We start from the raw sequence: 13,726 nt of genomic DNA, 5'->3' as shown, positions 1-13,726 counted from the left end.
GCTGTGCTGACCCCCAACTCCACCCTGGGCACTCCCTGAGGAGGGCCTTGAGTGGGCCCGTGCTTCTGGTGCCAATGCCTTCCAGACCGGAAATGGATACATTGTCTGCTGAGGTGGGTGCACTTATGGGAATGCTGGGTGGGATACAAGATGAGGCCAGAGTTCCAGGACCAATCTGCTAGGGGCACTGGTCCTGGGCCACCTGTCCTCCTTCGATGCTGCCACGGCTGCTCATGGGAAGAGACACTCAGTGTCACTTGTTGCTGTCTAATGGCTGTCTGAATGGGCACGGCCACCGGGCAGAGGAAGGCTGGTCAGGCTGCCGTGGAATCCCAGAAACATGTCTGTGGAAGGTGAGGCCTGGATATCCCCCTAGCTGGGTTATCAGCCCTACACTTCCAAGGGGGACAGAAGTTGAAGGCCCAGGATCAGTTTTGCTCTGGAATTGGCCTTGAGCCTAGAAGCCCTTAGGAGCATTTGAGGGAGAAGGAAAAAATCTCAGTATTGGGTTAAAAAACAAATAAACCACTGAGTCAACAACAAGATGACCAGTTGAGCTCCTCCCTTAGGCTTGTCATCACCATTGAGGACAGAATGGCCTGGGAGATACAGAGTGGAGATGAAGACCCCGTCTGACCCCACTGCTGAGAGGGCCAGTCTTGGGAAACCTTGCTTGTGCATTTGCAGGGGGCTGGCAGCGCACTCATCAGTGATGACCTCTGTCCTCTTTCCTCCATGGCTTAAACATCAAACATCTACCAAATAGAAGGCCCCACTGTCTCTTTTTCTTCTTTGCCTCCCTTCTCGTGCTTTACAGAGTAGACATTAACACGGGCAAAAATGTTTCAAAGGACCTAATGCAAATCATCTGGGGATCATTTGCTCAGTGGGTCACGAGGATCCTGGCATACCCACGGATGGATTCTGTTCTGGGCCTCCTGAGGGTCTGGAGAGCAGGACCATGTGGGGATGTGAGAACGGGTGCCTGGGCTGGCTAATGCCCTCCCTCCAGGGGGCATCTCCATCTGTCCCCCAACCCAACCTCCCTTAAGAAGGCCAAGTGCCCAGTGACCTGCCAGATCTGACAGCTAAAGCAAGGGCAGGACCCTCCTCCCCCGAGAAAAGAACCAACAGAGTCTACAATATCATCGTAGGGCTCCCGTCTTTATGCACACAGGGGTTGGCCTCCAAATGGAATCCAGGTGGGCTGGGGATATAGTCCTGGGGTCTAGAAATCGGGGCCATGTGTCCACAGCCCGCACAAGGAGGGCAGGAAGAGGGAGGGGAATGAACAAACAGCAATGCCAACGCCTGTACAAAAGAACTATACAATTTACATATATATTTATGTACAGTATATAAATCTCTTTCTTCTCAGTCCCAACAACAAACACCCACCCGCCCACCCTCCCCACAACAAAACCCCTCAAAGTTGTCAGTAGCAAATCCAAAAACTTACAATAAGAGAGAGAATAAACAGTCTTTTTCCCTTTCCTTTTCCCACTGGTATTAGATACTGGTGTTTAAAAATGAAACCCAAAAGAAAACACGCAAATCAGAGTTATTGAAAGTGCAAACACGGTGGGCACCACTTATGTCACACGGGATGCGGCGGGCCAGGGGAGCTGGGGAAGTTTTGGTGTAGGGTGGTCCGTCCTGCCTCCCTGGTCTCTCCACCTGCCCTTTGGTTTTCTGCTCCTTAGATGAGGCGTCCTACTGGGAAAGGGAAACAGAAGCAAGAGGTCAGAGGCGGGCTAACCACACACATTCATTTCCTCACAAGAGCAGCCTGTTAGAGACAGGCTGGGCAGGACGCAGGGAGCCTAGACTTACAGGTAAGCCCGCGTTTTACCAACCCAACCTTTGCCCCCATGGAGCACCACTGTGACCCCTGAAGCAAGTCTGGCATTCCAGAGAATGGGGCCTTGCCCAGGAAGCACGGCTGGGGGAATGCAGCCCCCATGGGCCATCTGACTCCCAGACACTAGCTGTTCAACCTGGGAGAGGGCAGGTGTGGCTTTATACTCAGGGATGGCGGATCCTTGTAGAACGAACCAATCTTTCCCTGTGTCCCCAGCAAACAAAAATGGAAAATGGGAGCCTAGATAACTTGGCCAGCTCCTCCACTCGGGCCAGACTACCAGTGCTGCATTTAGGGGGCCCACGGAGGGGACCCCAGAAAGAAGGCAACTTACTGAATGGGTTTGGACCGGCTCATTTTCCCTGGGGGACGCTGCTGAGATTACCACCTGCAACAAACAGGAACATATGACACTCAGGGGACCTTGACCCAGAGAACTGGTGGGGCGGGGCTTCCTCTGTGCCTGGGTGGCTGTCTGCTCCAGCCCCTGGAATGAAGAATGGACTTAGGAGAGAGAGATTGTGTGGCCGTGCTTCGTGTTCTGTGGGTGTTGTCCCTCTTCTGCCTGGGTGAAGCCACCACTGACCAGCACCTTTAAACAAAGTCCCTTTTCCATAAGGCCAGGCCCTCACGGGAGCGCCTCTCTGAAATCCCCCAGCTATTAGCTAAGAAGGGCTTTGATGCCAATGGACATTTGCATAACCTTCCTGGGTCCCGGTTCTCCATGTCACAGAACATCAGGGATGGAGGGAATCTTAGTGACCATCTGGTCCCGCCCCTTCACCCAGCAAATCTGGAAACTGAGGCTTGGAGCAATTGCATGAGTTAACCAAGGCCCAAGCCTCACTCTGCTAACACCCACTCTGCCCCATAGGGTGCTGATGGGTCTTGAGGGCTCCTGTAGGGCCCAGGGCTCCTTGAGGAGGAGTGGGAGCTGGGCCAGCTCCGCGTGACCCCAGGAGGCTGCGTGACATTGCGCACGTACCATAACCCCACTGGGCCGGTCTACAGAATGGGAATTGGGGCCACAGCTGTGCCGCAGGGCTTCCTTGAGGACGGACTAAATTCATAAAGTGGAGAAAGGGCTTTGAAGAGCGTGAGGTACTGCGGGAACCCACACCCACCCATGGGCCATGCGGACCCACAGCTCAACGCTCCCCTCTCCCTGTTACGCTAACATTCCTAAGACCTGAGAGCAACAGAACCCCAGTTGGAGGGTGGGCCGGGGGCAGAAACTGAGATGTCCGATTTTACAGATGAGGAAATGAGCCTGGGAAGAGAGTGATGGGCTGGGGGACCAGCAGGTGGGCAGTGACAGAATCCCACCTGACTCAGAATCCCATCATTCATCTGCTCTGTACAGTGGCAGCTTCTGTCAGTTGACAGCAGGAAGATTCACAGAAATCTTCACAGAAGATTCACAGAAAGAGAGAGGTAGGGGGAGGTGTCTTAGTTGAGCCACGGGGCCAAGCAGAGACTTGGGGAAAGGAAACACCCGCTGGGGAGGACCCAGCCCTCGCTTGGAGAGGCTTAAGGCACGAATCCTTTACCTAGTCATTTACCCTGCGGGGCAACTTTATATGATAGTTACAAAATGATCCAATCATCCCCATGTTATGATGGGGGCACTGAGGGGAGATGGCGTAGCTTTTATGTGTGAAGTGAACTCAGGCCTGGCTCTGCCCTCCCAGCACCACGCTCTTAGGGGCACGGGGGTGTGGGGGAGGAAAGGCCGGAACCCGGGGCATCCTTGGGCAATGCCAAAGGAGGGCTGGGATGTTTCACAAATGCAGGAACTAGTCTCCAGTCTGCCTGCCTCATGTGATGGTGCCCATCACCCTGACGAAGACGGTTTATTCGCTGGGGAGGACAAGCCAAGAAAGAAGGCCCGGCCCTCAGAACGTTTGACCCCTCATGCCGTGCCGACAGCTCGGCCCCCAGTGCACAGTCTGCTGAGTAAAACTACCAGTGTTCACGAGGCATTTCCAGAAAATGTGGTCTCTGAGACCCAAAGCGACACTCCGTTCCTAAACTGCCTGTGCTCCCCCAGCCCCCTGGAGCCCCCCACCGGGCCTGCAAGCCCCTCTCAGCCCACCAGAGGGCACCGCGTGTCACCAGATGGCCAATGCTGGGCTCAGGCCCCACAAAACCTTCTACTCAAGCGGATTTTCTGCCACTCCCCAGAGCAGAGGGCCCCAGGGAAGCTGCCTTCGGCCCGTGGCGCGCTCCTCTACTACTACCGGTTTCTTCTGTGCGTTCACCACAGACTGGGTTACTGGGCTAAGTGCCTCACAGGCACCATCTTGTTAAATCTTCACACCAAATCTATGAGGTAGATGCTATCACCTCCATTCTACAGACAAGGAGGCCAGAGAGTTTAGATGACTTGCCAGAAATTATAGGGCTAGCGAGTGGCAGAGCCGGGATTTAAAAGCCAGGTCTGTCCGACTCCAGAGTTTCTGTTTTTCATCCACAGCCCCAGCCCCGGCCTCCCCTATGCCTCCCATTAATGGCCCTTTCTCTGGCAGGAGAAAGCACTCTGGGGGCCTCCCTGGGCAACCTCACACGAAAGCCTCGGCCGAGTCTGGGTGAGGAGGAGCAGGGCTCCCTAAGTATCACATCCCAGGGGACAGTTCTCCTGGGTGCTCCCCTCAGGTCCTAGGCAGCAGCCAGCGTTGGCAGACCCTGGCATCTGGCAAGGCTTCCGAGAAAGGCCCGGAAGCCCCGCTCTGCTCTGCAGACAAGAGGTCCCCTCCCTCGGCCTCTCCTTGGCTTCTGTGTGGTGCGTAGACTAGAGGGTACTGAGGGCAGAGTCATTACAGACTCCTGTGAGTCCGTACCCCCTCGGTCCCTCCATGCTCCTGGGGCTGGGCTCCACACTAACACTGGGTGGGATCCTCCAGTACTGACCCCTGCCCGTGCTCTGGGAGATGAGCGCAGACTCCAAGCTTTGCTAGAGCAGGTGGCCCCCTCACCCATGAGGTCATTGGGCAGATAGGAACGGAAGGATGCCACGCCTGGTGCTAGCGGGGACACTGGGAAGACCGCGCTACAGGGTGGGGATGCGGCTTCCCCAGGCAATAATGGTAAGAACAGGAATGTTGAACTTGTATCCCGTTCCTTCACTGTCCCAGGGGCTGGATAAATGCTTCCACTCACTGTCCCACTGAATCAGCACAATAATCCTATGGGGTAAATACCCTGGTTATGCCCATTGTACAGATGAAGAAACTCAAAGCCAGAACAGTTGTGTGGTTCGTATACGGTGAAGGAGCGAGTCTGTAGCTGAGGCAGGGTTTGAGGCATGGCATTGCCCTGCGTCCTGGGGGAACACACAGAGCCTCCTCGATCACACAGGAGGGGCCGGAGCAACGAGCTCATTCCTCCAGGGTCATAGGCCCCAGAGGCAGGGCCAGAACCAGCTGTGGAGTGGGGGGTCCCAAGACAGGGTCCCTAGTGGTCATTCATCCACTTCCTGGGCTACCCATTGGGTTCAATGTCAACTGAGGATTAGTGCCAGGGAAAGCCCTTATGTTTTCTCCCTGGGCAAGCTCAGCTTTATCAAAGCTTCCACTTCAAATAAATTGGTATGACCCGCCCAGACCCCTCACCTGCACTAGAGAACCACCCATCCTTCAGGTGCATCCAACTTGACATGTCCAGACCATACTGGTTATCTCCCCACTGCCCCACGTGCTCTGCTCCTCCTTCCAAGTCACCCAACTCCGTGAACAGACACCCCCCTCCAATTGCCCGAGCCCACCTCCATCCCTCTATCCACTTGGTCACCAGAACCACAGCTCGAGCTATCTCGAATCCACTCGCTTCACCCCTGCTGTGCCTCTGTCATCTCCCGCCACAGCCTCCGGTGGGTGCCTTGCTCATCTGCAAACCCATTTCCTGCACTGCAGCCTGAATGATTTTTTATTTTCTTTTTATTTTTTTTAATATTTTATTTATTTACTTGACAGCAGAAATCACAAGTAGGCAGAGATGTAGGCAGAAAGAGAGAGGAAGAGGAAGCGGGCTCCCTGCAGAGCAGAGAGCCCGATTCGGGGCTTGATCCTAGGACCCTGAGATCATGATCTGAGCCGAAGGCAGAGGCTTTAACCCACTGAGCCACCCAGGTGCCCCCTGAATAATTTTTTAAAGCAAAACCCATCCAGTCATTTCTCTGCCCGAGCCCCTGTGACAGCTCTCCGCGTTATGAAGTTGAGACTCCCCGCTTGCCTCCTTTCAGCCCTTGGCTGCTGCCACGTTCAAATACTCATTTCAGCCCCACTAACATCTTCCTCTACAACCAGTCCTTGCCTCCACGCCTGCACCCTTCAATTGCCATAGCTGAGAACCCCTGCCCCCCACTGATGCGCTGGCTCGGCCATCTTGTACCCGTGGCTCGGGTATCGGTCTAGACCAGGGCTCAGCAAACTTATCTGTCAAGGACTAGGTAGTAGATATTTTAGGCTTTGTGGGCCAAGTGGAGGCTGTCATTTGTTCTACTTTGTTGAAAATTACATCCCTTTAAAAATATAAAAACCACCCTTAGCTCGCAGGCCATATAAAAATAGGCCACGGACTAGATGGGGCCCCAGGGCCATGGCTGGTTTGGACATCACTTCCTGCACCAGGTTTTCCAAGGCTGTCCGCCCCTGAGCTAATTTAAGTGCTCCTACACGTGTTCCTACAATACTCCACACTTGTTCTATCATGACAGAGATGATTAGGTTTCCACCCAAATCCGTGTTCTCCTCCTCTTCCTGGGCTCCCAGCCTTCCTTACTGTGGGGTGTGGCCTGGTAGCCGTTCCAACCCCGGGGATAGGAGAGGGGATGTGTCACTTCAGGACTGGCCCATAAAACTCCCCCACGGGCACGTGCGCTGCTCTGTGCTTGACTCCCTCTGACCAACTGGGAATGGAAATGACCCCCCACGGTGACCTGGAAGCCCATAATAAAAATGACGAATCATTCTCGGCCAAGATCTCAGAGCGAGTGCACAGAACAGTCTCCATTCCTATCTGTCCTCCTGGAAACACACACACACACACACCCCATGACCCAGAATCACATGCTGAACTATCGCATGGGCAAGATGAACAAGTTTCTCCTGTGTTGAACCATTACATGCGTGGGTCTGCTTGTTACGCAGCCTGGCTTAATCGAACGCACTCTCCCGGCACTCAGCACAATGTCTGTAAATACGTTCCTATCTATCTCCTTGGTAGACCGTGGGAGGACAAGGATTTTGCCTGTGGACTCCCTCACTGCCCCAGGCATCTCCCCAGAGCCCCCTCTATGGGGGGAGCCCCCGGTCCCTTTGCCCCCATGGGCCAAGTTCTGGAAGGCCAGAAGCCTGGGAGCGAGCACTCACCTTCTTTGCTAACACCCAGGCAGCCCTTCAGCTCGGGCAGCGAGATGACCTTGTCCTTGTTCAGGTCGCAGTAGTCAGTGAAGCGCCGGGCGCACTTCTTGGGCTTGGCTTTCTTCTTCACGTAGCGCTTGAAGGGCTTCATCTCGCGCTTGTTGATGTCGTTGCTGCTGTTGCTGTCCAGTCGGCTGAAGTACCAGTGCACCACTCGCTCCTCCAGGGTGTGGCTGGGGTCCGGTTCTGCAAACCTGGGCCACAGGCAGACCCCCGCCCCACCCCGAGATCCCCGCTCAGCATCCTGCTGGAGCCACCCGCCCTGCCGCAGGTGTCTCCCACAAGGTCAGATGCCAGGGTCCTTGTGCTGCACTGCCTGTGGCCAGGGAGAAATGGCTCCCCCGAGCCAAAGACCCCCCAGCCCCACTCAGCCAGCAGCAGGATGGAGCTGTCCTCTCCTGCTTGACTCTCAAGACTGGACACTTTATTTTTCCAGGGTACCCAAGCACGTCCCTCTTATTACATCAGCCTGTCTCACCCTCTACCATAGCCAGGAGTGTTCCTGTACAAGATGGGGGCTCCGGATACACTGGTTAGATTTAATTCACCCAAGTAAAATGCATTTGGCATCCAAGATGTCCTCCTGGCCTGGGGTTCTCTGCAGGACAAGCTGCTGTTCCCATAGGAACATGAACACTCAGTAATCGGGACTATGATTGAGCACGTGCACATACCCAACACCAGGCCAGGTTCTGGGACAAACGACCCTGGCCTCAAACTCCTCAGCATCTTGTTGGGACAGAACCCAATATGCTGACACCAGGCAGTGACGACTCGGTGTAAAGCTCCCAGGGCCCGATCCTGTCAGGCACCAAGTACGGTAGGAACTGGAGAGAAGGCAGTTGTGATGGACACAGACAGAGGTTCTGAACATGGCAAGTCCCAGACCTGCTAGGGGTGTGTCTCTCCACGCAGAGGTTTTAAGACTGGAGGTCTGGGATGGACCTGGGAAACCAAAGGTATACTAGAACCCCTGGAGATTTTGCTTAGGAGTACTAGACTATAGGAACCAAGAAGGCTTCCTGAGGTCAAGGTGCACAGTAATGACCACACATCTAACACCGTCCTGTCTACACAGCACATAAAGTGGAAAGATCAGTGTTTTTATGTGTAACAGTTCACACGCCCTACCCATCCATTTGATTTACTTATGCCATTCAGGATGCTAGCTAATATTTAAAACTTTTAGAGCCAATGACAAGCCTGTTCCAGAGGGGATGACTGTAGCTTCTGCTCCCAGGGCTTGGCACTGAGTAAATATGGCTCAGGCCCTTGTGTTCAAAATCCTGGGCACCTTTCCCTTTGTAGCAGGGAGGAAGGATCAGGTTGGGAGGCCAATACCTTCAAGTTGTCTGCAGAGCCCTGAGCGGAACTACAGCTCTGCCGTGGATCAGAAATGGAGGCGGCGGGGGTCAATGTCACACAGGGATCCCAGACCAGGGGCTCTGGGCTGCCAGCACATTCTGAAACCGTATCTGGCAAGAAAAATATCCTAGGCACTTGCCAATACCTTGGGGTTCTTCCCTGGGGTTTCCTGAGTTTTCCAGAAGGGAGGAGACCATCTCTGACCCCACCCTTACAGACAAGCCAGCAAACTCTTTCCCTTTCCCACCCCCAGGTGACCTCAACATTTAGGGGAAAAAAAGTTTCATTACCACAAAAAGCCAGGCATTCCTGCTAAATGCCCGTTGCTAATTAACTGGATTGCAGTCCCAGGCCGGCACCCCTGGGCATCCTGGGCTGATTCCCAGACAGCACAATTATCGCATCTGCCAGAGGAATGTCAGCCCCATGGGTTTAATGCAGGGAGTACCTGGCAAGGTGCAAGGCACTATCCTCCCCTGGCTCTTTGGGGATCTACCTGGTCTGTCATGGCTCAGAAGGTCTTCAAAACAGACATGGAGTTACTCGTTGTGGAACTCAGATTTTTGTTTCTGTTGGCACGTGGTATTTTGGCGTTTTAAAACTTCCTTTACTTTACCCACCATATTCACTCTCAAGCCTGCAGGGCAGACCAGGTGAGCAGCGGAAAATTCTCTCTCAAGATGTTCAAGGCACAGGAAGGAGGGTGGCTAGCTCCATCTTGAGCACCCTGCCTGCCTGTGTTCCCCGAAATGTGAGGGAGGCACCCGGGCTGCGGAGGAGAGCCAGGACGAACCCTAAGGGAGGCACTCCTGCATTCCCACGGAGCGCTCTCTGTGGGCCCCTCCAGCCAGGGATCATGGGAGCCCTGTGGCGGCAAAGGCAGCTCTTTCTTTAACCTTTAGGCTCCGCATAGCACATAGCGTCATGTCTACCTAGAGGCTGGAATAATAAAGCCTCAGTCGCTGAGCCGGGAAGGGATGAGGTCATCCCGCCCAGCCGCCCTGCCAGGAGAGGCCCGCTGCCTCCAACACATGCTGCTGGGGCTCCCGCCTGTCTGCTTCTCAAGGACTGCACCGAGGGAGCTCCCCCACCTTCCTTTGGGCCGGTCCACGCAAGAAGCAGCTCTTTGCCCCACTTTACAACCTCTGGGAGTTTCCTCCCACACGGAGTGATAATCCTTGGGCTCCTGCTCCCCCTTCTTTCCTTTTCTTCTGACTCTCTCTCCCTGCCCTGTCACCCTTGTCGGCTTGGTCCTGCCCTCCTCACTCCCCCAGCATCTTGTAGCCATGACCCCTGGCTTGACCTGGCCCTGGAGGCTCTGAGGATGCTCGCTTCCCAGGAGGAAGTCCTTTGAGGCCCCTTCAAGCAGTGCCTCTGGGTCCCTTGACCCTGTCACACCCTCAGCCTGTCCTGTGGGCCCTGAGGGGCACCCCTCTTCCTCATTCCTCATTCCAGCTTGCCTAGGGCTCCCTGCTTCTGAACTCCTCTGACTTCCAGAAACCCACATCCCATCCCCACTGCTGATCACAGAGCCCAGCTCTACGTGTGACACTGACAGCTCTAGGGTCCTACTTTGGAACCCAGTGCTTTACCCTGGCCAAACTCTAAGTGTATTTAAAACAAGAATTTCTTAGCTTTGAGGGATCACGGACCCTTTTGAGAACCTAAACAAAGCTATGGTCTTCTCTGGAAAAATGAATATGCACGTAGCACTCTGCTGACTGGACTCCCTAAACCTCATCCAAGCTCATGGACTCAGCTGAAGAACCCTTGATCTAGAGGGAAGGAGACTGCAGCCATGGCCCTGGAAGAATGTTTAACCATAAGTCTTCTGGAAGAAGAGGGGGCGAGACAAAGGACAGTGGCTGGACGGGCTTGGAAGCTGTTTCCAACAAATATTTCCAACAAAACATAATGGAAAACTACTGAAGGTATTTAGTCTAAAACTCTGAAAACCAGGTTCCTGGGTTTACAACAGCTTTAAGTCCATACCATGCATCATACAAAATCAAGTCAAGACTGAGATGGGTCAGGAGTCCGGGTTTGGTCAAACCGGCAGTGGGCATGCATGTGCAAAAGAGCCAAAGAGAGGCCTCAGTTAGCTAAGGAGAAGCTGAGAATTTCCCAGGGGAGTTGTGGCTGGGTGGGGCAAAAGGGCCTCCCCTAGAGTTTCCAGAAACGTCTCAGTCTTATTAGAGTCCCTTCCATCACAGTTAAGATTCCCCCAAACTTATCGTTGACCTCAAAGCCATACCCCACTGATCCCTCCAGCTCTTGCAGCCTTCCAGAAATATCCTCTGAAAACACTGGCAGCTTGCACTCCTAGCTCCAGGCTGACTTACACTGGCACCAAACCTCCAACCGTTCTCTCCCATATGTGCACACAGCTGCCCCTAGAGATCAGAGTTGCTGGATTTCAAATCTGCTCATCAGGTGACGGCTGGGGACCCTGCACCAGAGGCCGAGACGGTTCCTTACATCACTCCACGTTGGTGGTCCGTGCCACCGGCCTCCCTGCAGGGGAGGCTCTACTTTACTGAAAGGGTTCATTGCGTGTGTAGAGTTATCCAAGCTTCCTTGGATATGGTATGGAAAGTCACACCCACAGGATACCAAATTCCAGATTTTGGAAAAACAAATCCTAAGACTGGTGGCAGCTCTGTCTCTGAGCTGTTTGGGTGGCTGTCCTGTTGACTCCCACCTCCATGGATGAGGGAACCCACTCGAGCCAGGCGCCTCCCTGGTCTGGCCCCATTGAGTTGTCTCCCGAATGGAGAGGGGACAGGTGCTGCCCTTGTCCTGCAATGCTTTCAGTTTTGCTTCTGCAGCCTCACCCTGCCAGGCCTGCCTTGGCAGCAACGCACAGCTGGAGAGCCAGACCCATTCGCCCCAAGAAAACTTGCTTTGGCCAACATCTCAGGCCTTGCTCTGCTGTCCCAAGCAGTTTTAAAGAAGGTGAGGCGGGACGGCTTGGAAGCACTAGCCAAGCCAAGCAGACCAACTGAGCCCCATCTGGAGAGGGGTCTGGACCCTGCCAGCTGTGTGGGCGGGTGGGGCTGGGAAATGCCAAGTCAGCCACATTCCAGCCTCTTCCTTGCAAGGCCATTGACAAGTAGCTGCGCTGGGCAGGAAGGAGGGAGCCACTGTGCGCAGGGTCTCACCTTAGGGGACCACCAGAAGGCTCACACAGCCCATCCCACCTCCCCTCAAAGTTGACTTTCTCTAGGGCGTGATGGAGAAAGGGGAGGGTTTCCCTGCTCGAGAAGAGTCTGCCAGCTGGGATCTCAGAACTCTTCCTTGGGGTCTGGTAAATGTTAATGGGCACCACGGGGAGGGCAGATCTAAGGGGCAGCTCTCCCTCTGGAGCCCCAGTGGGAAGGACCACGAGGATAATTCAATCATCCCCAAACCTTCACTGAGAACTGCCAGCCTTCAATGACACTTGCCGGCCACCCCTCCCGGCACTGACCGCAGATGGTTCCGTGGACACCCCATTCCACTCTGCTTATTCTCAGATTTGGGCAGTACCACTCCCCCACCCAAAGTCGGTCTGGAAGGCCAGAAAAGGAAGCAGCTATCTCCCCTCCCTGCCGTGTCCTATAACTAACAAATCATCTTGAAATCGGATTAATTTCGCTGCTAAAGCTTCAGCGAACCATCCCCTCCCCCAGAGCTGTAGTGCGGCCTCTCCTCACCTGTCCCTCCCGATGACGGCTGTAACCTTCCCCACTCCATCTTGCTCCCTTCCCATCCAGCATCCCCAGAGCCTTCAGGATGATTCTTCCAACATGCTCACCTAAATCATGGGCGTCGTGCTGCCCTTGGCATGAATCCCAAGGCCCGGCATGATCTGGCCTCTGCCCAAATCTACAGCCTCACCTTTTGCCTGCCTCCCAGATGTAAGCCATACTTCTCACGGCTCCCTGCACAGGCCCCACCTCACGGCTCTTAGGGCCCCTCTGCCCCAGTCCCTCTAGGTTGGGCATTTCCCCTTCACACTGAGGATGTGGCTCAAATGTCATCTCTCTGAAGCCTCCCCTCACAGGCCCTCCCACCCCCAAGTCCCTGAGGCACTTTCCCGTCCTCTGTTGCCCCGCTGAGTTCATAGTGCAGTGACGGGATTGCATACCTCTTCTCTCAACAAGACCGAAGCTCCTCAGGCCACGGACTTTGCCTCTGTCCCTGTTTGCCCATAGAATCCCACACAGAGCTTACACCAGGGAAGGGCAGAGATGTAATGGTTCGTACAAAGCCCGAATCTCTAGACCCAACAGGTGGTAGGTTGGGGAGAAGATAGGACTTCTCTGTCCCCTCTTTCCACTGGCCCCAGCAAATGTCCAGCCTTAATTACCAGACCCTGAGAGGAGGGAGGAGGGATCAGATGTGTCTTCCTTGACTTCAGTCTCCTATGCCTATAGTCCCAATGTTGCCCAAACCCAGGGCCAAGGCCAGAACCCAGGCAGCCTGGATTCCCAGCTTCTCTTCCATAGTCCTATTCCAGATGTGCTGCCCAACCTTCAGCTGCTCTGTGCCTTGGTGCTTTCTTCATACAAGGGTGCCTATCTAGGGTCCATCCACACAGTGCCCCAAGTCTCTGGGGCCTGCGCAGGGTGCCATAGGGCCCTGGTGACAAAGGAGGGCCATGGTGAATGATGGCTACGGTTGGCCTCATGATGAGTCTTGCAGCAGGTGGTGAACCCTCTGATATGTAGGATAAAAAGGGTACCTTCAGCTGCTTATTCGTTCAACAGATATTTTATTGGGCATCTACTATGTGCCAAGGACTATTCCAAGTGCTAGGAACACAGCAGGGAAGAATGCAGCCCATGTTCCTTCTCCACAGAACTTAGATTTTCATTCAGTAGGGGTGAGACAGACAATAAATAAACCAGCAAAATGTCAGCTAGTGTACGTGCTCGGCTGAGAAATTAAATGGGTGTGGAGATAGAAGGTGACCGACAGCCCCTTTAGACTGGCTGTTTGCTAAGAGGGTGACATTTAAATGGATAGTCGGGGCTGGTCACAGAAAGATGGGGCCTGATACTCCAGGCTGAAGCAGTAGTTGGCATGGCGGCCCGGG

The 13,726-nt window shown here is 54.3% G+C and overlaps 1 protein-coding gene across 4 annotated transcripts in view; it reads right to left on the bottom strand.

Annotated features, from left to right (window-relative positions):
• Nucleotides 1–635: 635 nt before the first annotated feature.
• Nucleotides 636–13,726, bottom strand: part of LOC116862815 (SPARC-related modular calcium-binding protein 1) — a 37,961-nt gene continuing 24,870 nt past the window's right edge. Inside the window, exons 6-8 of one of the 4 annotated variants that reach the window (XM_032850232.1) lie at nucleotides 7,231–7,475; nucleotides 2,196–2,249; nucleotides 636–1,716 (exon numbers count right to left, since the gene is read on the bottom strand). In XM_032850232.1, coding sequence (XP_032706123.1) covers nucleotides 2,215–2,249; nucleotides 7,231–7,475 — 280 coding nt within the window. In that variant the 3' untranslated portion in view covers nucleotides 636–1,716; nucleotides 2,196–2,214. The remainder of the gene's footprint in view (nucleotides 1,717–2,195; nucleotides 2,250–7,230; nucleotides 7,476–13,726) is intronic. The other 3 variants (XM_032850233.1, XM_032850235.1, XM_032850234.1) reach the window with 3 other exon arrangements.

The sequence above is a fragment of the Lontra canadensis genome, unplaced genomic scaffold (assembly GCF_010015895.1).
Source record: "Lontra canadensis isolate GAN:19392208 unplaced genomic scaffold, GSC_riverotter_1.0 scaffold343, whole genome shotgun sequence".
Classification (NCBI taxonomy): domain Eukaryota; kingdom Metazoa; phylum Chordata; class Mammalia; order Carnivora; family Mustelidae; genus Lontra; species Lontra canadensis.
This window is presented reverse-complemented; position numbering and strand designations above follow the sequence as displayed.